The 21,815-nt window shown below is 44.5% G+C and overlaps 1 protein-coding gene across 1 annotated transcript in view; it reads left to right on the top strand.

The window, feature by feature from the left end:
* NOC2L (NOC2 like nucleolar associated transcriptional repressor) overlaps window positions 1-21,815 on the top strand; it is a 224,624-nt gene that overhangs the window by 124,398 nt on the left and 78,411 nt on the right. Inside the window, exons 13-14 of the mRNA XM_077458080.1 lie at window positions 1,282-1,395; window positions 2,741-2,842. Of these exons, the coding sequence (XP_077314206.1) occupies window positions 1,282-1,395; window positions 2,741-2,842 (216 nt within the window). The remainder of the gene's footprint in view (window positions 1-1,281; window positions 1,396-2,740; window positions 2,843-21,815) is intronic.

Below are 21,815 nucleotides of genomic sequence, written 5' to 3'. Positions count from 1 at the left end.
AACGCACCTCCAAGACCACCACCGCCTTGCTAAAGGTGGTGGTCTGGCCCAGCATGTCTCCAGACCTAAACTCTATTGAGCATCTGTGGGGCATTTGCAAACAGAAGGTGGAGAAGCACAAATTCTCTTAACATCCACAAGCTCTGTGATGTCATGGATGAGTGAAAGAGGACATGTGAATCTCTGATGAACTCCATGCCCAGGGGGGTTAAGGCAGTGTTGGAAAATAATGTTGGCCACACAAAATATTGACACTTTGGGCCCAATTTGGACATTTTCACTTAGGACTGTACTCAATTTTGTTGCCAGTGGTTTATACATTAATGGCTGCGTGTTGAGTTATTTTGTGGAGACCGCAAATTTACACTGTTATACAAGCTGTATACTCACTACTTTACATTGTAACAAACTGTAATTTCTTCACTGTTATCACATGAAAAGATAATAAAATATTTTCTAAAATGTGAGGGGTATACTCACTTTTGTGAGATGCTGTGTTCATGGAGACAACTATATATTTTTAATTTCAATAAAATTCTAACACAAGGTCTTAAAGTGATTGTAAAGTCTTGTTTATTTTTATAGAAAAAAAATAAATGTTATACTTACCTGCTCAGTGTAGTGGTTTTGCACAAAGCAGCCCAGATCCTCCTCTTCTCTGGTCCCTCTTCTGTACCCCTGGCATCTCCCTCCTGTTGAGTGCACCCCACAGCAAGCAGCTTGTTATGGGGGAACTCGAGCCAAGTCACCGCTTTGTGTTTATATATTCAGACCCGAAGCTCCAGCTTGGCCCCGCCCATCTCTCTCATGATTGACTATATGACTTTGTCAGCACCGGGAGCCAATAGCACTGCTGATGTGTCTCAGCCAATCAGGAGGGAGAGTCCCAGAGATCGCTGGACAGAGATGGGGGCTCAGGTAAGTATTAGGGGGGCCACTGCACACAGAAGGCTTTTTATCTTAATACATAGAATGCATTATGATGAAAAACCTCCTGACTTTAGAACCTCTTTAACTTTCTTAAAGCTGTGATTTGGGTGCTTGTGCCAGCATAGATGGCTTAATAACATGATATCACATTTGAACAATTAACACAAATGTGTCAATATTCATTACCTAGAAGAGAGGCCTGGATTTTGATAAAAAAAACAAAAACAAACATGCAAGCTTGTGCTTGCACCCTGCTATTGTGCAGTGTTCTGGTGTCCTGTTTATGTGCTTTATGAAGTGACCTCTTTTACTGAAGCTGCTAAACCTTGTGTTTTCTTTTTTTTATTGCAGATTTTTCAGCAAATGAACTTTAACAAGAGGCCAGGAAGAATCAGTGTAAAACCTATCAACTTTGCCGTCATCCTGAAATTGTCCAACACCAACTTACAGGAAAAAGTGTTTAGGGTAAAGATTTTGTTCTATTAACATGAGATTTCTTTTTACCCATGTGTTATTTTATGTTGTGATTTTAAACAACATATCAGTGGCATGATGAAAGAGAACTCTAACATGCAATACCTTGGGTCGCATTAGTCTTAAGTGGTAGTACGCTCTTATACCCATCTTTTCTCTGGTCCTAGTCCAGTACAATTTATGGCAATTAAGTATTTAAGTATATATATATATATATATATATATATATATATTCTAAACAAACATTAAATAATTTTTTAAAACAAGCCTTCACTCACTAGCTGCCTATGGGTAACAGACTTTCCCAGCCATTGTCGAGCGCTCTCTCCTTTTCCCCTGCAGCTGACGCAGGGGATCATATGACCAGAGTGGGCTGACAATAGGTATGTATATACATTTATTTATTTTTTTGAACCTTTGTCAGCATAGGTGTTGGGGGGGGGGGGGGGGGGTGCATTTTTTTAAGAATAGGTAGGTTGAAGCTGGAATTCTGCTTTATCTTCTCTCAGCAGCATAGCTCACCCCCCCCCCCCCCCCTGCCCTTCAAGCAGTGACTCAGCAGCAGCTCAGCTCATGACTATTCTTCCTCTCAGCAGTGAATCAGCAGATTTCTCAGACTTCTAAGGCCCCATACACACTATCAGTTTTTCTGCTGATTTTTCCTTCAAATTTACCAAAACCACATAATATGAGGTCAAACCTTAGGCGTTTCAATGTGTATGCAATCAGGCAGGCCCTTCTACTACATGGTTTTGGTAAACCTGAAGGAAAAAATCAGCAGATAATCTGATAGTGTGTATGGGGCTTAATGTGAACACAGCAGGAGCGCTACTAGATGAACATACCTACTCGTTCTTAAGCATCAGAACCTGCCTCAAATTTTGCCCTGTGGGCATAGTAGTGCATGCTGTACTTGGCTATTTCTCTCATCTTCATAAGGCATTAGGATTGCAGAGAGTTTATTCCTACAAGATGAAAATTCTCCTTTTGTGAAATGTTAAAACTCTATAGACCCAAGGGCCCCGGCTAATCTGCCGTTATCAGTCAGAAACTAGTATCTCAAGTGATGTTCAAAATTGGTAACGTTATTTATAATCTGCCAATTAATGGCTACAATAAACCATAGTGCTTTTGAGAATTGCTAAGAGGCAAATAAAATACAATCGCTATTCTGAAGATAACCAGGAAGCACAGCATGTGTAAATTTGGCTGCCTCAGTGTCGTTTTCTAATTAAAAACTTTTCAAAGAACAGAATTTTCACCACCTACACTTGCCTAAGATTATTTATAGATTTCATCTAAAAAAAACTTTCTCTTTTTTTTTTTTTGTTTGTAGGACGGGCTAATTGACCAAATCTATGATTTGACAATGGAATATTTACATACCCAGGCTTACTGCATCGGGTTCCCTGAGCTGGCTCTGCCCTGTATAATCCAGGTATGTTGACTATTTACTGTATAGCTACTCCAAAAGGGGCCATAGTATAATTTCTTATATTGGTACTTATTTTAGGAAAACTATTCAGTGGAAAACTGAGCTTTGCTAACATAACATAAAATGTACCAATGGTCACAGTGAAGTGATTGATTTTCGTTTGTTATTTAGAATAAAAAAAAAAATCACATGTGGGAAAAGTCGCTGTATTAGAGGTCATGCATTTAGTGCTGAGGCAGTGTCAAAACATCTGCTTTTAGCCACACTTAGTTCATCTGGTGTAGACCTTGTTATTGCTTTCTGTTGCATTCATTGAACCCAATAAATGGGGTGCCTGGAATGTATATTGGGATTTAACTTTAAGCTTAACGGTGCTTTAAAAATTCATTAGCTATTTTAATACATCCAATGACCCCAGGCTACTTTGCAAATATTCCTTTTACCCCTGGCCTTTCCCTGGGAGAGTTGTCACCACCAGCCCATGGCAGTCTGAGCTTTGCTCTGTTTAAATTAACTGGTATGTGTCTTCACTGGAGCAAGCTCCCCATAGCTGTTTGTTTTAATTTTTTTTAATGTCGGGCCATAAATATTTCTCTTATAGACTTTTGAAAAAAGCAGCCCTGGCATGCCGTATGTTTAGCTACAGGTAGGGAGCACTTGTTTCCAAGCTAGAAATGAGAATGAGGACGCTAGCAAGGATCATTCTAGACATGCTTCTGCTGTCTTGGATTATATGGCGTTAGGGGTGATGGGTAGTTTCATAGTTAGTAAGGTTGAATAAAGACACCAGTCCATCCAGTTCAACCTAAGTGAGTGTCTACCCCTATCCCTGTACATTGCACACTCACATTGGTTCCTACACTCAAGGAGCCCACGATCCAAGGTCCCCATTCATATACTAGGGCCAATTTTGGACAGAAGCCAATTAACCTACCTGCATGTCTTTGGAGTGTGGGAGGAAACCAGAGTACCCGGAGAAAACCCATGCAGGCACAGGGAGAACATGCAAACTCCAGGCAGGTAGTGTCGTGGTTGGGATTTGAACCAGCGACCCTTCTTACTGCTAGGTGAGAGTGCTAACCACTACACCACTGTGCTGCCCTAAGCTGTTAGTAAAGCATATATATGAAGACATTTTGTGTTTCTAGCAGTTTGTAATCTCTATTATGCAAGTACATTATTGCAGAAATGACTTAGAACCAAGCAGGTATCTGAAGCAGATTTCGATCTTGTTCTCACGTCTTAATTGTTGTGACAGTAAAGACAAGCAAGCTGAATAAAAATGGTGTCCTAGGCCTATAACCACAGCTATGGAAGCACAGGGCAAAACAGGCAATAGGTTTTATTAAAAGTACAGCTCCATCCGTTATGAAATGAACACAGGGTAGTGTCAATTTGTGGATCTTAAACCTGTGCGAACTTTATTGCCCAGGTTTTGAATTATTCAGGCAGCATTACGAAGACATGCCCTATATGCAAGTAGTAGTAGATTGGGCTGTGGCATTGGCTCAGTTCCCATATACACAAAGCTTTGTCTTTTTGTTTATCTTACATCATAGGACACAGAGTCTTAAGTATTTACTTGGTGGGTTTATAGCTACCTTCAGGTGTTGACACTGGCACACCCAATACAGGAAGTTGACTCCCCTATATAACCCCCTCCTCAGTTTTTTCGCCAGTGTCTAAAGGTGTTGGCACAAGTGAAGATGTGCTCTGCAGATCTCCAGGAGGGATCCATGCTTGATTTAAAAAGCCTCCACAACCGGATCCATCCCGGGCCTCGCATAGACGAACGAGGTTTTGCCTGTAATGCTCCTCTTTGTGGGTTGGACCCTAGGAACCAGGACTCTTTTTGGTCTTGCTACATTACCTAAAGCTGTCCTGAGGGGTTCTATACATGGTCCAAAGGAGTGAAACCCCTATTAAAAGGGCCCCAGTCTTTGAAGGTTTAACCATGCTGGCGGCTGTGATTGATGAAGTTTGGATCTACCTGTTTACATTAGTATCCTGCAGCGAGGAAAAGGTAAGCGGAAAGCATATGAACTGAAAAGTCCACCTGTGACTTTTCTTTCAATTATTTTTTAAAATGGCTTAAAAACTCCTCTAGAGGAAGTAATAGTGTATAGACCCTGTTTAAATATGTGTTAATACAGTGTGTGTCTCAGCAGCTGGGGGGGGGGGGGGGGGGGGGTCTCCTCCCCCCTGCCTCCCCTCTGAGATGACTCTTACTAAAGCACAGGAAAGGGCCTGGCACATAGACAATCGGGCTCACACCTGAAACAAGCTTAAAGCTGATACTCTGGGAAACAGACAGTGTCTATAAGAGCAGCTGAAGCAAGGCTGCCACAGGACACAAGCGCTGGTGGAGGGGTTTACACAGGCATTTGCAGTACAGGAAAAAAACATATTGTTTAGCATTAGATCATTCTATGCTACCACTGTTTTTCCTACTATTGTTCACGTAAATAGAAAAGTTCTTAGATCACCTTTTGCTTTTTGTGCTTTGCACTATGGCTTCAAGGCTTACTACTAAGGCACCAAAACCACCCCCAGGCACTGGGAACTCCAGACATGCCTCCACATTGTCATCATCTCCGGAGATACCTGACATGGCAAGCCAGGGTGAGTCATTGGAAGCAATTGGTGGTGCAACTGCTTTTCACACTTCAGCCCCTGTATACGTGACTGAAGATGCATTTTCCTCTGCGCTGCAGGGCTTAGAAGGAAGATTAGCTTTAATCGCATCCTCCATTAAAGGGGATAAGAAGCGTGCTAGATCCCTCTCTCCCACTCCAAACCCCTTACCAGGGGAACAGTGGGGACAGGATGCGTTATTACCCTCAAACGATCGGTAAAAACAAACAGATTACTCCTCTGCCAAGGAAACAACAGTTGAAGTTTCAGCTTTACAATCTGATGGTACAAATCCTTAAGGACATGGTTCGCTCCACTTTCATGCTACCCCTAACAGAGTCAGCTGAAAGTCTGGTTTCTTCTTTGGGTTCCTTGTAACCTTCACAACCAATGCATGCGTTTCCAGTCCACACATTACTATAGAAGCTTATTTATACCAAATGGGATCATTCGGATAAGAGATTCTCAGTTCTCTATCCTATGGAGTAAAAATTCACCAAAAAATTTAAAGTTCCAGCAGTAGATGCTGCGATTTCCAGTGTGAATAAAAGTTTAACTTGTCCAGTGGACAATGCACAAATGCTAAAGAATCCAACAGATAAAAAGTTGGAATTCCTGTTAAAATCCTTTTTCTTTAGCAGGTACTATTGCTCAGCCTGCAGTTGCAGCTATAGGCATCTGTCAGTCCTTAAAAGACCAGTTCAGTGGCGCTTAATGAGCTCCCTGCACAACAGGCCAGTGAGTTGGCCGATTTACCAAAAGCATTATGTTTTGCTATAGATGCTATAAAGGATTCTATTCACCAGGTGTCTTGCCTTGCACTTGTGCTAGTACACATGCGTAGGACCTTTTGGCTAAAGGGTTGGTCTGCCGAAGCACCCTGCAAAAACATTGGGAGCGATTATTTGGCTAAATACATCCAGACAATTTCCAGTGGAAAAAGTACTCTTGCCAGTCAAAAGAAAGTATAAACGTCCTTCTTTTAAACTGACTTTCTCTTCTGCACCAAGCGCATCCACCTCTAGGCAGTGGTGACTGCTTCCACCGTCAGATTCCAGAGGAAAATCGCAGGGTCAGGCTCAGGCTCAAAGGAAGACCTGGAGCCGCAAGACTACGAAGCAGAATACTAAGACCTCTTCATGAAGAGGCGTCCCCCCTCACCAAGGTGGGGGGGGAAGACTTCCACATTTCGCAGAAGTCTGGCAGAGGGAAACTCAGGACAGATGGGCTCTCTCCACAGTGACTCTAGGATACAAACTAGAGTTTTTGGGAGATTCCACCATCTCCCTTTCTGAGATCAAACGTTCCCAAGGAACCAGGGAAAAGACCATCCCTGTTTCAAGTATTAAACCGATTATTGACTCAAGGGGTAATCATACAGATCCCCACAGAAGAACAAGGTTTAGGTTTCTATTCAAACGTGTTTACGGTACCAAAACCGAATGGAGATGTCAGGCCCATTCTGGATCTAAAAAATCGAAATCGGTTCCTAAAAATTCATTCATTTCGAATGGAGTCGATCAGATCAGTGGTCTCCATTCCAACTTCTGGCATCCATCGACATCAGGGACGCATGGACCTCCAGGTTAAAGAATTGTCCGGTCCGGATTCAATCAGACATTGTCACGGCCTGTGGCCTATATCAATCATGAAGGGGGCACCAAGAGTGTCTCAGCTCAGAGAGAGAGGTGAACCATATCCTAACTTGGGCAGAAAGGAATGTCCCATCCCTTTCGGGAGTTTTCATTCCGGGAGTAGAAGATTGGCAGGCAGACTATCTAAGACGCCAGCAGTTATTCCCGGGGGAATGGTCTCTTCACCCCGAAGTGTTTCGGGCTGTTTGGCAAAGATGGGGGACTCCAGACAAAGATCTTCTAGCGTCCAGATTCAACATAAAGTTAGTCAGCTTTGTGTCCAGAACGAGGGATTCACTTGCATACGGAACAAATGCGCTGGTAACTCCGTGGGATCAGTTTTCACTGATCTACGCTCTCCCCCCAATTCAGTTACTGCCTCGACTTCTTTGCAGGATCAAGCTGGAAAGAAAGCCAGTAATTCTGGTAGCACCAGCATGGCCCAGAAGGTCATGGTAGGCAGCGATCGTAAAAGATGGCAGTGGAGGGTCCTTGGCCTCTCCCACTAAGGCCAGACCTGCTATCGCAGGGGCCGATATTCCATCCTACTTTACGAACACTTAATTTAATGGCTTGGCTATTGAAACCCACATTCTGAAGAAGCGTGATCTTTCCAGGTCTGTTATCTCAACGTTAATGCAAGGAAACCAGTTTCCAGAGCTGTATATTATAGAGTTTGGAAAGCTTATGTTTCCTGGTGTGAATCCAAGGGTTGGGACCCTCAGAGATATGTTATAGGCAGAATCCTTGCTTTTCTACAATTGGGCGTAGAGATGAAGTTGGCCCTAAGTACTATTAAGGGCCAAGTCTCAGCCTTATAGGTTTTATTTCAAAGACCGCTTGCTACGCATTCTTTAGTCCAGGGGTTTTATGCAAGGGGTGATGCAGATTAATCCGCCAGTTAAATCACCTTTAACTCCTTGGGACTTGAATTTAGTTTTGTCAGTGCTACAAAAACCGCTATTTGAACCATTACAGCATGTTCTCTTAGTCCTGACTAGGAAGATGATATTTTTGGTTGCTATATCCTCAGCAAGTAGGGTTTCAGAATTGGCTGCTCTTTCTTGTAAAGAGCCATGATTATTCATGAGGACAGAGAGGTGTTGCTCCCTCGTCCAGGCTTTTTGCCAAAAGTGGTTTCAGGCTTTCATCTGAATAAAGATATTGTCCTGCCATCATTTTTCCCAAAAACATGTTCCAGGGAAGAAAAATCACTACTTTGTCTTGATGAAGTGAGAGCAGTGAAAATCTATTTAAAGAAAACTGCTCAGATTCGTAAGATTGATGTCTTATTTATTCTGCCAGAAGGTCCTAAAAAAGGACAGGCAGCGTCGAAATCCACTGTTGCTAAGTGGATTCAGCAAGTTATAATTCAAACTTATGATTTAAGGGTTAAGCTTCCCCGTATTCAAGTTAAGGCGCACTCTACCAGAGCGGTTAGTACATCTTGGGCAGTGCGTCACCAGACCTCCTTTGCTCAGATCTACAAGGCCGCAACTTGGTCTTCGGTCCATACATTCACAAAATTTTACCAAGTGGATGTAAGAAGGAATGGGTATTTCAGTGTGCTGCAGGCAGCAGTATAAGTCCTCAAGGTCTGGGGGTGCCATATGGGTTGTGTCCCTCTCCCCTCAAGTAGCATTGCTATAGGACGTCCCACTAAGTAGATACTTAAGGCTCTGTGTCCTATGATGTACGATAAAGAAAATAGGATTTTTATTACAGCTTACCTGTAAAATCCTTTTCTTGGAGTACATCATAGGACACAGAGGTCCCGCCCCTCTTCTTTTATAGGTTTTAAGTATATTGCTTATATTGCTTGGCTACATAAAACTGAGGTACTCCTTGAAGGAGGAGGGGCTATATAGGGGAGTCAAGTTCCTGTATTGGGTGTGCCAGTGTCAACACCTGAAGGTAGCTATAACCCACTAAGATAAGGATTTTACAGGTAAGCTGTTATAAAAATCCTATTTTTCTTGTTTAAGCATAATTTTATATTAAATACAAAAAAAAAACGATGGTTTGGCAAATTAAAGCAGCATTAAAACCAAAATGTATTGCAGCTTCCCAATCATTCGATGTGGTGGCTGCATCTGTTTTCTTTTCTTTGGCTTTTCCCCCCTCTTTTCACTGGATGATCTGGCCAGTAACACACCTCTTATATTAATGAGACACAGCTCTGCATGAATGAGCAGGGGAGGCACAGCATACTGCCCGCATTGTCGGTCAGGGGGTGAGGAGGGAGACTAGACTGTTGAATGTATTGGATTTACAACCACTTAAAATTTGAAACCAAACTACAGCTTTTTTTATAATCAGTTAAAGCAAACGTTTTTTTTCCTTTTTGGGATAAAGGTTTTGCATGAATTGATTAAAAGCTGATCATTTTAGTCACCCCTGCCAGTGTTAAGTGGTTTGTCTTATCCATTTAAACTGATGCATACTGATGGAGAGTTTGTGCTATGAAAAACAAAAGACTTGCTGGCTGTATTACAATGCTGAGAATAGAAGTAAGCCTAAAAAAGGAAATTAATGCAGTCATCACATCTAAGAATTGCTAAGCTGCAATATGAATCAACTTTTTTGCTTTTGGGCTTAAAGTGTTATTTTAATAAAAAAAAAAGTGTTGACTTTAGTAACAAATATACTTGCCTGCTCTGTGCAGTGGTATTGCACAGAGTGGCCCCGAGCCTCCTCTTCTGGGGTCCTTGGCAGTGATCTTGGCACCTCTTCTTAGGGACTACCATAGCCAGCAGCTGGCTATGGGGAGACATAGTTTGTGCGCTCCCAACCTGTGTGTCTATAGAACAGCGCTCAATAGACTTGCACACCGTGACTTAGGCCGCTTCCTTCCAAGAGCATCTGATTGACAGCAGCAAGAGCCAATGCCTTCTGCTGCTGCTTGAGTGCTGTGTAAAGAGGAAGAAAGGGGAGAAAAGATGCAGCCCTGCACAGCGCTGATCTCTTCTCCCCTCTCTTCCACTTCACACAGGGAAGGGGTGGGGGGAGCACAGGGAAACTGAAAAGTTTTTTTTTTTTTTTTTAACCTTAATGCAAGCAATGCATTAAAGGAGAAGTAAGGATTTTTTTTTTCCGTTTCATACTTAACTAGGTGGATGCATCATCAGTCCCCCGGCGCCTCTACACTGCGAACCGAGCGATCGAACACTGCGTATAGCTCGGTTCTCACAGCTCGCCGAGCTGCTGACGGTCAATCAGCAGTTTTCTGCTCTTCTCCCTTCTCGCTCACTGGAGCGCTGAGCTGTGGAGGGGGTGAAGCGGGGCCACCTCAGCCTGTCAGTGACTTGCTGAGAGGCTGAGACCAGTCCAGGCACCTGGCGGATCCAGACTCCCATTGTCGGGATGACGCGGTGCCTGGACTGACATCAGCAGAGAGCGGACTGAAAACGGGTCACAGGAATGCACTCCTGTGATCCATAGAAGTACTGTCAAACGAGCTTTGGCTAGACTAATCCTTTTATAGGGTAAAAAACATTTTTAGGTTTAATCACACTTTAATACTGCTTTAAGTTACTGTAGTTTATAATAGGTGGGCAGTGTGATTTCATTAATATCAGACATTGAATGGCTTGCAAAGCAGATGTAGTTTATAGATTGACCATGTTTATTTACATGAGTTATATTGCCTCTGGTATAAGAGGCTTGGACATATGACTTACAAATATTGAGTCATTCTTGCACATCTAAACAATAAATCTAGGATTATCTGCATGAGTGGAATAAATGTATGTATATGTGAACCCCAAATTGTGCACTGCATTAGGGCACACTTAAAGTGGTTGTATAGTCCTTTTTGGGACTTTTACCTACAGGAAAGCCTATAATAAGTTTTGTACGGTTTAGGAGATATTCCCCTCGCAATGCGCCGCTGACTGCAGTGGTGCATGCGCACAGGGGATTCTCGGCTGAAAGCCCGGCAGACGCCGGACCCTGCCGGGAAGAAATCTCCAATGCATGTGCGGGAGTGACGATATCGCGGCTCCGGCCACTCCCAGTGCCGGAGCCGCGATACCCGGAAGAAACGCCGAGGGGACATGTCGGCTCCCTCGGCGTGGATCGGACCAGATGTTGGGGCCTCGTTCTAAGGTAAGTATTTCATAATGAGCTAGTATGCGGTGCATACTAGCTCATTATGCCTTTTCCTTTGCAGGTAGGAAAAACAAAACACATCAGCGGGTTTACAACCGCTTTAATTGGGCTGGCAGTGCACCTTAACACATAACAAATGGTCATGGCCAGGATTGTGCAGGGCGGCTGACTTAAAGCGGAAGTCCCACAAATTTTATTTTTATTTTTTTAAGTCAGCAGCTACAAATACTGCAGCTGCTGACTTTTAAAATAAGGATGCTTACCTGTCTAGAATGTCTACGATGTCGGCACCCAGGGCTGAATCGTCCCTCGGATGCTGCCGCCGACATCTTTGGTACGGGAATCAGGAAATGAAGCCTTGCGGCTTAACTTCCTGGGTCCCTACTGCACATGCAGGAGTCGCCCTGCGCAATCCGAATGGTCCCTGCTGTCTCTGAGACCCATGTGTGTCCCGGCAGACAGCGCGGTGGGAGGCATAGACTAGGAAATGGGTGCATATACCTGTCTTAGACAGGTATCTGCACCCCACTCCCCCTTGAAAGGTGCCAAATGTGGGAGGGTTCTGAAAAGCAGAGGTTACATTTTTGTATGAACCTCCGCTTTAACAACTAGAGGAGGCAAGGACTCCACGTACCCCCCTCCGCATGATGAATCCCTTTTCTCAACCCTGTCTCCTGCGTTGTGAATACTTTAAGAAAAACTGCTACCAGAATGTGCACCAGGTTGGCGGTAGCATGGGGTCAGCTTTATATTTCATAAGCAAGACTACTTTTTCCACTATACAAATTGCCAAATGAGGAAAGAGGAGTTGTTTCCTGTTTTAAACTTTAAAAGCCTTAGGACTTCTCAACATCCTGTGCTTCCCCTGTCCCCCGAAAGTTATCTTTCTGAATTCAGCCACATAATGTCTAGAGGAGGACAGAAACTGAAAACAGAATAAGTTATTACAATACAGTATATACGTGTTAACTCTTGGCCTTGCCTCCTGTAACCCTGCTGTCTTTCTTGGGTACTGGCCACTGATTGGATTATACAGCCCAGGCACATGATGCATCACTTCTAGATTTTATTGCATTCCACAAGTTAAAATCTATGTAAACTTTTTAGTAAAGCACATCATTTTATATGGAAGCGCTGAGTAAATAATTTACAGCAGCACAAAAAGCCGGAACATAGCTTCTTAACATCTTTACCTGCATTTGATAAAGATGCCATAGCGCACTGAGCAAGCTTCCAACTGTGCAAACCAGCACCATTAAAGAGGAAGTAAACCCTGATGGGTTTACTTCCTCTTTGATTCCCTGCAAAGGTAAAGCATAATGGACTACTATGCATCCTGTGCGCCGCTGTCTATGGCGCATGCGCCGTAGACAGCGGTGCCTGTATTTTGGCAAATATCACCTAAACCGTGTAGTTTTAGGAGATATTTCTTGGACCTACAGATAAGCCTTAATCTAGGCTTACCTGTAGGTCAAAGTGGTTTGTAAGGGTTTACAACCACTTTAAACAGTATACACTATGCCTTGAGGTGTTAATGAAAAAGTGAAATTATTTGTAGCCCATCAAGAGGCAGATTAATGTCACTTGGCTATTCTAATACATAACAAATGCAGGTTTGCATTTCTTATATTATCTTACCCTAATCTTTGTTTCACCAGCTCCGTACACAAGCTGTATACAGTTACAGGTGTTCTGTGCACAGGGCATAACAGAAGACGGAGACTTCTTCCATGCAAGTAAAGCAGTTTGTTCCTATTCCCTGTTATGTCGGTGTGACTTGCCAATAAATCACTGTAACCTGACTTTGCCGTAACCTTGAGTTAACGGAAGTATTTCACCGGCTATGAATTGGTTTTATAAGCACTATTGCTCACTACCAACTGAAATATAATGTATTTGTGAAGCAATATACATTTTCACTATCTTTTTTAAATAAGTAGGTGGTAACCATTTTTTTTTTCTTATCCATTATGGGAGAAAGGCACATATTGATGCTTTTGCCTGTGTTTAGTGCTCCTAATGGCAATATAATGGATTTTCGGGCGAGTACAAAAATCCTATTGTACATTCCAGGACACCGAGTATCTTCATATCCATTGTGATAGGGTTATGCTGCCACCTTCAGGTTATTGGACACTTGAAATAGAGGGAGCAAATCCTCTTCCAGCTAGGCATAGATTTTTAATTTTAATTTTTTTGCATCATAGGTGATGGTCATGTCTGTGCAGTCTCTGCACAAAAATGTATTTATTTTTTTTAGCTATTTTCTCAAGATTTCCATCTGGGAATAATCTGGCTTATCCAGACCTGTTTTCTATGGCTATCTGCTAAGAGGAATTGTACCTGAACCCTGTGTTGGAGCATGTAATGCTGCCCTTCGCGCACAGGACTCTGCACAATGGGACCTTGTGCAATAATGTATTGTCTTGTGGATTGGCAGATTGCTATACAGGCCCAGGGCAGTGATCACCAACTGGGGAGTCAAGTCCCTGAAGGCTTTTGTGGCATTAGTGCCCCCCCTGGGGGGCCACTACTGGAATGGGAAGTGCCCTAGTTATACCCTTGTTCCCAATGGGAAAAATGGAGTTTGTACCCTCTTTCCTTTTCTGCTGTGGCCCTTTGTGCCCCCTCCTCCCCTAATCCATAAACCGATTTGTTTTTTTACTTATTTTTATTTCACATGATTCAAGTGCCATGGTTCCCCAAGCACCACATACCAGTAACGGGGCAATCAAAGAGGCTTTTGGCAAAATTCATGAGCCGGAGCGCTTCCTTTCACCCCCCTCTGTGCTGGAACCTGAATTGGCATTAACGGAGAAGAGTGGTCTACTGGCGACACCATCTTGGACTTGGTGTATATTGCATAACCAGTGACACAGATAAACTGCAAATTCCAGTGTGCATGTGTGTGTATATATGTGTGTATATATATATATATCTCATTTATGGGCTGTGGAAATGAAAGATTGACCACCTGTTTGCACATGAGGTCCATTCCATAAGGTGAGAGTGATTAGTTAGACCGGAGGTGGAGGGATTGTCACGCTACTGTTGTACAGTTTGAATTTAAAATCTTTTTGTGTGAACTGCGAAGTTAAAGCGGGAGTCCACCGGGACTCCGCGTTTTTTTTTTTTTTTTTTAAAGCCAGCAGCTACAAATACTGCAGCTGCTGACTTTTAAAATAGTGACACTTACCTGTCCAGCGCGCCCGCGATGTCGGCACCCGAAGCCGATCTCTAGGTCGCCTGTCGGGTCCTGCCGCCACCATCTTGGGTATGGGAATCAGGAAATGGAGCCTTTCGGCTTCATTTCCCGGGTTCCCTACTGCGCATGCGCGAATCGCGCTGCGCAATAAGGACGCTCCCCGCTGCCTCTGGGATCTGTGTGTTTCCCAGCAGGCAGCGGGGCACTTGCGGAAAGGGGCGGGCACTTGCGGAAAGGGGCGTAAGTTACGCCCCTTTCCGCAGAGAGCTATCCCAGAAGTGGGTGCAGTTACCTGGATTATCCAGGTAACTGCACCCCCCTCCCCCCTGAAAGGTGCCGATTGTGGCACCGGAGGGGGGGAGGGTTCCGATGAGCGGAAGGTCCACTTTAGGGTGGACCTCCGCTTTAAGTCATAGATTGTGGAAACTAACTAGTGTTGGGTGATTGTATATAGTGTATACCACATTTACCACTGACTAATGCAGAGTTGCAATGCAAGGAGAGCAGCTAAAAGTAGTTGGATCTGTATGTACGTTATAATTGATCGAAATTAGTCGATTAATCGAACACACAAATTATATATATATATTATAATTTTTTTTTATATTACTCTCACCGACCACTTTATTAGGTACACCTTCTGCTGCTGTAGCCCATCTGCTTCAATGTGTTGGGAGTTCAGAGAAGGTATTCTGCATACCTTGGTTGTAATAAGTGGTTATTTGAGTTACTGTTGCCTTTCTATCATCTGGAGCCAGTCTGCCCATTCTCCTCTGACATCAACAAGGCGTTTTCGTCCGCACAACTGCCACTGGATATTTTCTAATTTTCGGGCCCTAGAGATGGCTGTGCGTGAAAATCCGAGCTGATCAGCAGATTTTGAAATGCTCAGACGAGCATGTCTGGCACTAACAACTAAGCCACATTCAAAGTCACTTACATGCCCTTTCTTCCCTATTCTGATGCATGGTTTGAACTTCAGCAAGTTCTCTTCACCACGTCTAGATGCCTAAATGCATTGAGTTGTTGCCATGTGATTGGCTGATTAGCAATTTGTGTTTATCAAGAAATTGAACAGGTGTACTTAATAAAGTGGCCTGTGTGTATATGTATATGCCTAGTGTAACCTACAGCAGAAAGTTACCAGCACTCCAGGGAATGTGCTTTGGCAATTTTATTGTAAATATAAAAGTAGATGTAAACCCTCACATATGCCCAGTGAAGTGAACAGCCGCAGATGATACAAAAGAGATTAAACAAATCTCTCTACATACGTTTTACATGTATATCTGCTGTCTTCAGCTTTATACACTATTTAGAAAGTGCACATAGTTTTAGAATTTTCACGTCCTCATTCTGCACTGAGAAAAGTCTTGGATTACACTGGGAGACAGCTCATTAGAGGAAAAAAAACTTACATTTAAATGCCCATCAATGCAGCCTTATCAGTGTCCATCTGCAGCCTTATCAGTGTCCATCTGCAGCCTTGTCAGTGTCATTTGCAGCTTCTTTTTTTTTTTAAATGGCGCCGCCGAGGTACAGAGCCGGATGTCATGTGTATGTCGGCGGCGCTCAGTAGTTCTCGGCCGCCTTTGGCCCTTCTCGTCGGCTTTCGGCCCTTCTCATCAGCTTTTGTCCGCCTTCGGCTGCTCTTGTCAGCTTTCACCTGCTCTCAGCGGTTTTCGGCCGGCGAGAAGGGCCGAAGGCGGGTGAAAGCCGCCCAGAGGCTCAAAACGGTGGCGGATCGGCGTATAATATGTCGTTATATGCCGATAAATACGGGTTGTGCCTAGCTCAAATTTCATGAATCAAGTTTACATCCAATTTAACTCGTCAGAGGTCCAAATGTCATGCCGACTTTTCCAGGCTTTGCAGGGGGGCGGGGTGGCTACTACACACAGAAGGTTTTTTTTTAATCATAATGCATAGAATGCATTAAGATACAAAAACCTTCTGCCTTTACAACTCCTTTTACGCTATTAAAAAAAAATAAAAATGATGTTGTTATTAATGAATATATAGCTCTCCCATCCTTTGGAACTCCCTACCCCAATCTGTCCGACTGTGCCCTAATCTATCCATCTTTAGACGATCCCTGAAAACCCTTCTCTTCAAATAAGCCTATCCTGCTTCTAACTAACACTGTTTTACTTCCTCCATCAGCTCATCCCCCACAGCTATTACCTTTTGTATCAATTGCCCCTTCCTTTTTAGATTGTAAGCTCTAACGAGCAGGGCCCTCTGATTCCTCTTGTACCAAATTGTAATGTAACTAATGTCTGCCCTCATGTTGTAAAGCGCTGAGCAAACTGTTGACGCTATATAAAACCTGTATTATAATAATAATAATATTGCATATGCAGACACAAATTCACCCTCATCTCTGTGCCAGTGTTCAAAGTTTTCCACCTTCCCCAAATAGTGTTAGGGGGGGGGGGGGGGCTTGGGGTTGCATTTCCCCCTTTTGCTTTTTCTATAATGGATGTGGTGCTTAAAGATGGTCTCCCTGATGATTAAGGATGAGCTCCGGCATGTTCGCAAACAGCACCTGCAGAGCCCGCCAGGAAGTCAGCATTGCGGAGCGCTAATCACAGGCAGTGAGACATTGTCCCGATGCGTGGCTGCAGAGATTGAGAAATGTCTCACTGCCTGTGAATAGCGCAGTGCCGACTTCCTGGCGGGCTCTGCATGTGCTGTTTGCAAACACGCCTGAGATCATCCTTACTGATGATATCTCTTTTATATGATTCAGACTATGCTGTGTACTAGCTCAAACTAAACTCTAGCATTTCCTTGCTTTCTGTTTTGAGAATCTGGTAGACTTGGTTTAAGACTAGGTTCATATTCGCGCGATGTGAGAACACATGCAAAATCGCGTGCATTCTCACAACGCACCAAAAATGCACCCCTTTTGCAGGTGTGTGGCAGTGCCGTTCTTAATGGCACCACCGTGCACCTGCAAAAGGGATGCGCATGTTTTGTGCATGTGGCAACCCAATGCAACTTGCTGGTGCGTGTGCGAAACTGTGTACCAAAAGTTTGCTAACATGCTTTTTAGTGCAACACAATAAAAAAAAAAAATAGGCTGAGTTAGAGGTTTGCACTTTAGCATAGATTATGTGCATAGGGAATCCCATTGAAATGAATGGGCTGCCCTAAATGCTTTGCACAAAAGCACACAAAGGTGTGTGTGCATCGTTGAAGAAATCAAATATTTTTGTTTAATACTTTCCCATGCAAACTATGGGGAGTATGGGAATAGCTTCCTGATGGAGAACAAGCAGCATATAAAAAAAAAAAAAAAAACGCTGGCGCTTGAAATGGAGTTCCGACAAAAAAAAAAAATTAAAAGTCAGCGGCTACAAATACTGCAGCTGTGGACTTCGGACACATACCTGTCCCAGGGTCCAGCAATGCAGGGGAACGAAGCTCCGCTCATCTCCCCCTCCTCTCTGCGGCACTGGCATTGTCACTGTGGGTGCCCGGCTGTGGCTTCACAGCCGGGCACGCACTGCGCATGCGTGAGCTGCGCCGTGACTGGCCCGGCAATCATCTGGGACCTGTGACGGGTGAACTTACTTTCAGCGCCACAGTGCCCCAGGAGGAAGTGGGAGCTGGAACCCTCTAAAAAAGAGGGTTTCCGCTCCCCCACAAAAAATGACATGCCAAATGTGGCATGTCAGTGGGTCACCTTCGCTTAAAGTGGAAGTTCAGTTTTTGGGTGGAACTCCACTTTAAAGTGGTTGTAAACCTCAGACATGAAATATGAACAAAGCATATCCCTCTACAGTGTGTATTTATCTCCATTCAGAGCACTAATTTCTGTCTGCTGTTTTGCTCTGCTGCTATCAGCATGAATCGTTTTTCTGACACCAAGAGGAAACAAGGTGATAGGGGAGGTTGTCCCAACTGATTTACAGCCTCTGCTGTGTTCATGTGTGCTGTGTGAAGAGAGGTGTGTCCTTTCCCTCCAATCAGCTCTCGGAGGTCTCCTTACTAAGCTCTGCAGTGTGTAATTATAGCCCCCCCTTTATTCCCCCTATCCTATCAGACAAGCTTTATAAACTTCTGAACTTTGAACGGCTGTACAGAAGAGAAGACTACAGACAAACATAATTTATGTAGGAGGACTTGTTTCATCTCTGTATATGACCCGAGGCCATTCACTTCACTGAGTATATGTAAGGGTTTACAACCACTTTAAGATAACTGTTGTGGCTAGTGTTTGACTTTAACCACTTCAGATCCGCGCTATTGCCAAATGACGGCATTAGCGCGGACCTACATTTTCAGGACTACGTCTATTGACGTCGTCCTTGTTACGAGCGGCCTGCGCGCCCCCTGAGGGGCGCGCGCGGCGCGCTCTGTGATCGGCGAGTCCGTGAGACTCGCCTGATCACCGATCCGTGTAAGGGGTCGATCCCGACCCCTTATCACGTGATCAGCTGTCAGCCAATGACAGCTGATCATGTGATAGAACGGAGCCGGTAATCGGCTATTATTCCTCCTCGCGCTGACAGCGCGAGGAGAGAAAAAAAAAGCCGATCACCGGCGGCCGTGATCGGGACATTAGTCCCGATCACGGCCAGCAATACAAGCAACCACCTGCCACCTGCCAGTGCCCACCTGCCTCCCGCAGTGCCATCCTGAAAAAAAATAAAAGAAAAAGTAAGTGCCCCCCGTCAGTGCCCCCTGTCAGTGCCCATAGTGCCCACAGTGCCACCCACAGTGCCACCCACAGTGCCACCCACAGTGCCACCCCACAGTGCCACCCACAGTGCCACCCAATCTGCCTCAAAGGTGCTGCACCCCAGTGCCGCCCATCAGTGCCCAGCAGTGCCGCCCATCAGTGCCCAGCAGTGCCGCCCATCAGTGCCCAGCAGTGCCACCTATCAGAGCCACCTATCAGTGCCACCTATCAGTGCCCATCAGTCCCATCTATCTGTGGTACCTATCAGTGCCCATCCGTGCCACCCATCCGTGCCACTTATCCGTGCCACCCATCCGTGCCATCTTATCTGTGCCCATCTTTGCCCATCAGTGCCGCCTTATCTGTGCCCATCGGTGCCGCCTTATCTGTGCCTATTAGTGCCGCCTTAACTATGCCTATCAGTGCCCACCAGTGCAGCCCATCAGTGCCCACCAATGCAGCCCATCAGTGCCCACCAATGCAGCCCATCAGTGCCCACCAATGCAGCCTATCAGTGCCGCCTAATCAGCGCACTTCAATGAAGGAGAAAAATGACCCGTTTGCAAAATTTTATAACAAACTATTAAAACATGATTTTTTTTTTTTTTTTGCATCTTTTTTTGTTTGTTTAGCAAAAAATAAAACTCCGAGCTGTAACTAAATACCACCAAAAGAAAGCTCTATTTGTGGGAAAAAAATGATAAAAATTTCATTTGGGTACAGTGTTGTATGCCCGCGCAATTGTCACTCAAAGTGCATCAGCGCTGAAAGCTGAAAATTGGTCTGGGACTGAGGGGGGTTTAAGTGCCCAGTAAGCAAGTGGTTAATAAGAGCTCCAGACAATAATTATGCTTTTATTGCTGTGTTTATCCCTATTGGGGAAATCGCTTCCTCTGGTGTCACTGAGATGTGAAGCAGCAAAAAACACCTTTATTTGTTGAGTATGGTTAAATCCCCTGTCAGCTATTGCTATTTCCATTGTACCCTCTCCTGGAAGAAGTTGTGAGCTGACCATACACATAGTAATTTGATAGAACAATTAAAGAGGAAGTAAACCCTGATGGGTTTACTTCCTCTTTCATTCCCTGCAAAGGCAAAGCATAATGGACTACTATGCATCGCATAGTAGTCCATTATGTGTCACTTACCTGACACAGGAGCCAGCGAAGTCACCGCTGCCCCCTGTAGTCCGGCGCATCCATCTTCTCGGTGGGGTCTCGCAGCTCGGCTGCTGTCATTCGGCGAAGCCGCGATGACGTCACTCCCGCGAATGCGCATGGGAGCCGACACACGCGGCAGCTCCGTCGTTGAAAATGCCGCGCTCAATGCGCCTGCACGGCGCTGTCTACAGCGCATGCACCGTAGACAGCAGTGTCTGTCTTCAGGCAAATATCTCCTAAACCGTATAAGTTTAGGAGATATTTCTTGGACCTACAGGTAAACCTTAATCTAGGCTTACCTGTAGGCCAAAGTGGTTTGTAAGGGTTTACAACCACTTTAATGTTTTTGTTTAATGTTTTTGTAATTATATTAAAGACATTAAAGGGGTGGTTTTGACTGACTATGATGAGGTGGCTATTTTACATAAAACTGCCATTGTTTTTTCACCTTTTCAATTCAGTTTACATTTTCTTTCTGTTCAAGAAAGTCTCATGGCTGAAAGTAGAGTATCTCCATTAGATGCTCTTAGCAGGGACCAGTTGGGATTTGATCCATCTATGGGCAGGTTGATTGTGCCCATGCAATCCATTGATTGACTTGGGTTTGCAACCAGCATGTCTGATTTCTAGCATGTGATTATTGGCAGCGGCTACAGCCATTAGCAGTAATCATTGTGTTCTTGCAGAGATGGCTCCCTGCCTGGAAAACACAAAAGCTCTGCAGGAGGCATTCCCTTATCAACACCGACTGTGCTGATGGGGGAATAGAGCAATCTGCTTTCCTGCAACCCATGGTTATAGGAAAGAAAATCACAGAACCCTATGGCAGGGGTATTGAATTAAAATTCAGGGCGGTGCGGTCGTTAAATTTTTCATACAGCAGAGGTCCAAGTCTCATATTTGTGCTATGATTCGGATTCTTCATATCACAGCCCCTCCCTTTTACATTACAGTTTCCCCCTTTACATCAGTGTCATCAGTCCTCCGCTTTACATCACAGCCCTGTTCACATTTTACCCTGTCCCCTTTTTAGCCCTGTCCCCTTTTACATCACAGAACCCCACTCTTTACATTACAGCACCTCCCTTTACAATACAGCAACATTTTTACATCACAGTTACCCCCTTTGCAATACAGCTCACCTTTACATCACAGCCCTTCCTTTATTTTAATGTCCTTTTCCCCCTTCACATCACAGTACCCCTCTTTACATCACAGCCCACCTTTTAAATCATCCCTCAGCCTCAGCTCCCACCTCACATCAAAGTCCCCATCCATTTCACATCAGTGTCCTCTGTCAACCCTTCAGATCAAAGCCCCCCTTTCTTGCACCCGAGCCCCCCTCACCAGCCCCCTTGATAGCCCCCTGCCCTTACTTGTACCCCAGTCCCCACTACAGCCCCCCTTACTTGCACCCCAGTCCCCACTACAGCCCCCCTTACTTGCATCACAGTCCCCACCACAGCCCCCATTCCTTGTACCCCAGTCTTCTTTACAGCCCCCTCCCCCTTGCTTCCCAGTCACTTTTACATCCCCCTTGCAC

Source organism: Lithobates pipiens, unplaced genomic scaffold, assembly GCF_037356315.1.
Source record: "Lithobates pipiens isolate NorthernLeopardFrog02 unplaced genomic scaffold, aLitPip1_a1.2 Scaffold_27, whole genome shotgun sequence".
In the NCBI taxonomy this organism is placed as follows: domain Eukaryota; kingdom Metazoa; phylum Chordata; class Amphibia; order Anura; family Ranidae; genus Lithobates; species Lithobates pipiens.
Note: the sequence above shows the minus strand (reverse complement) of the source record. Positions and strands in the feature narration are given on the sequence as shown.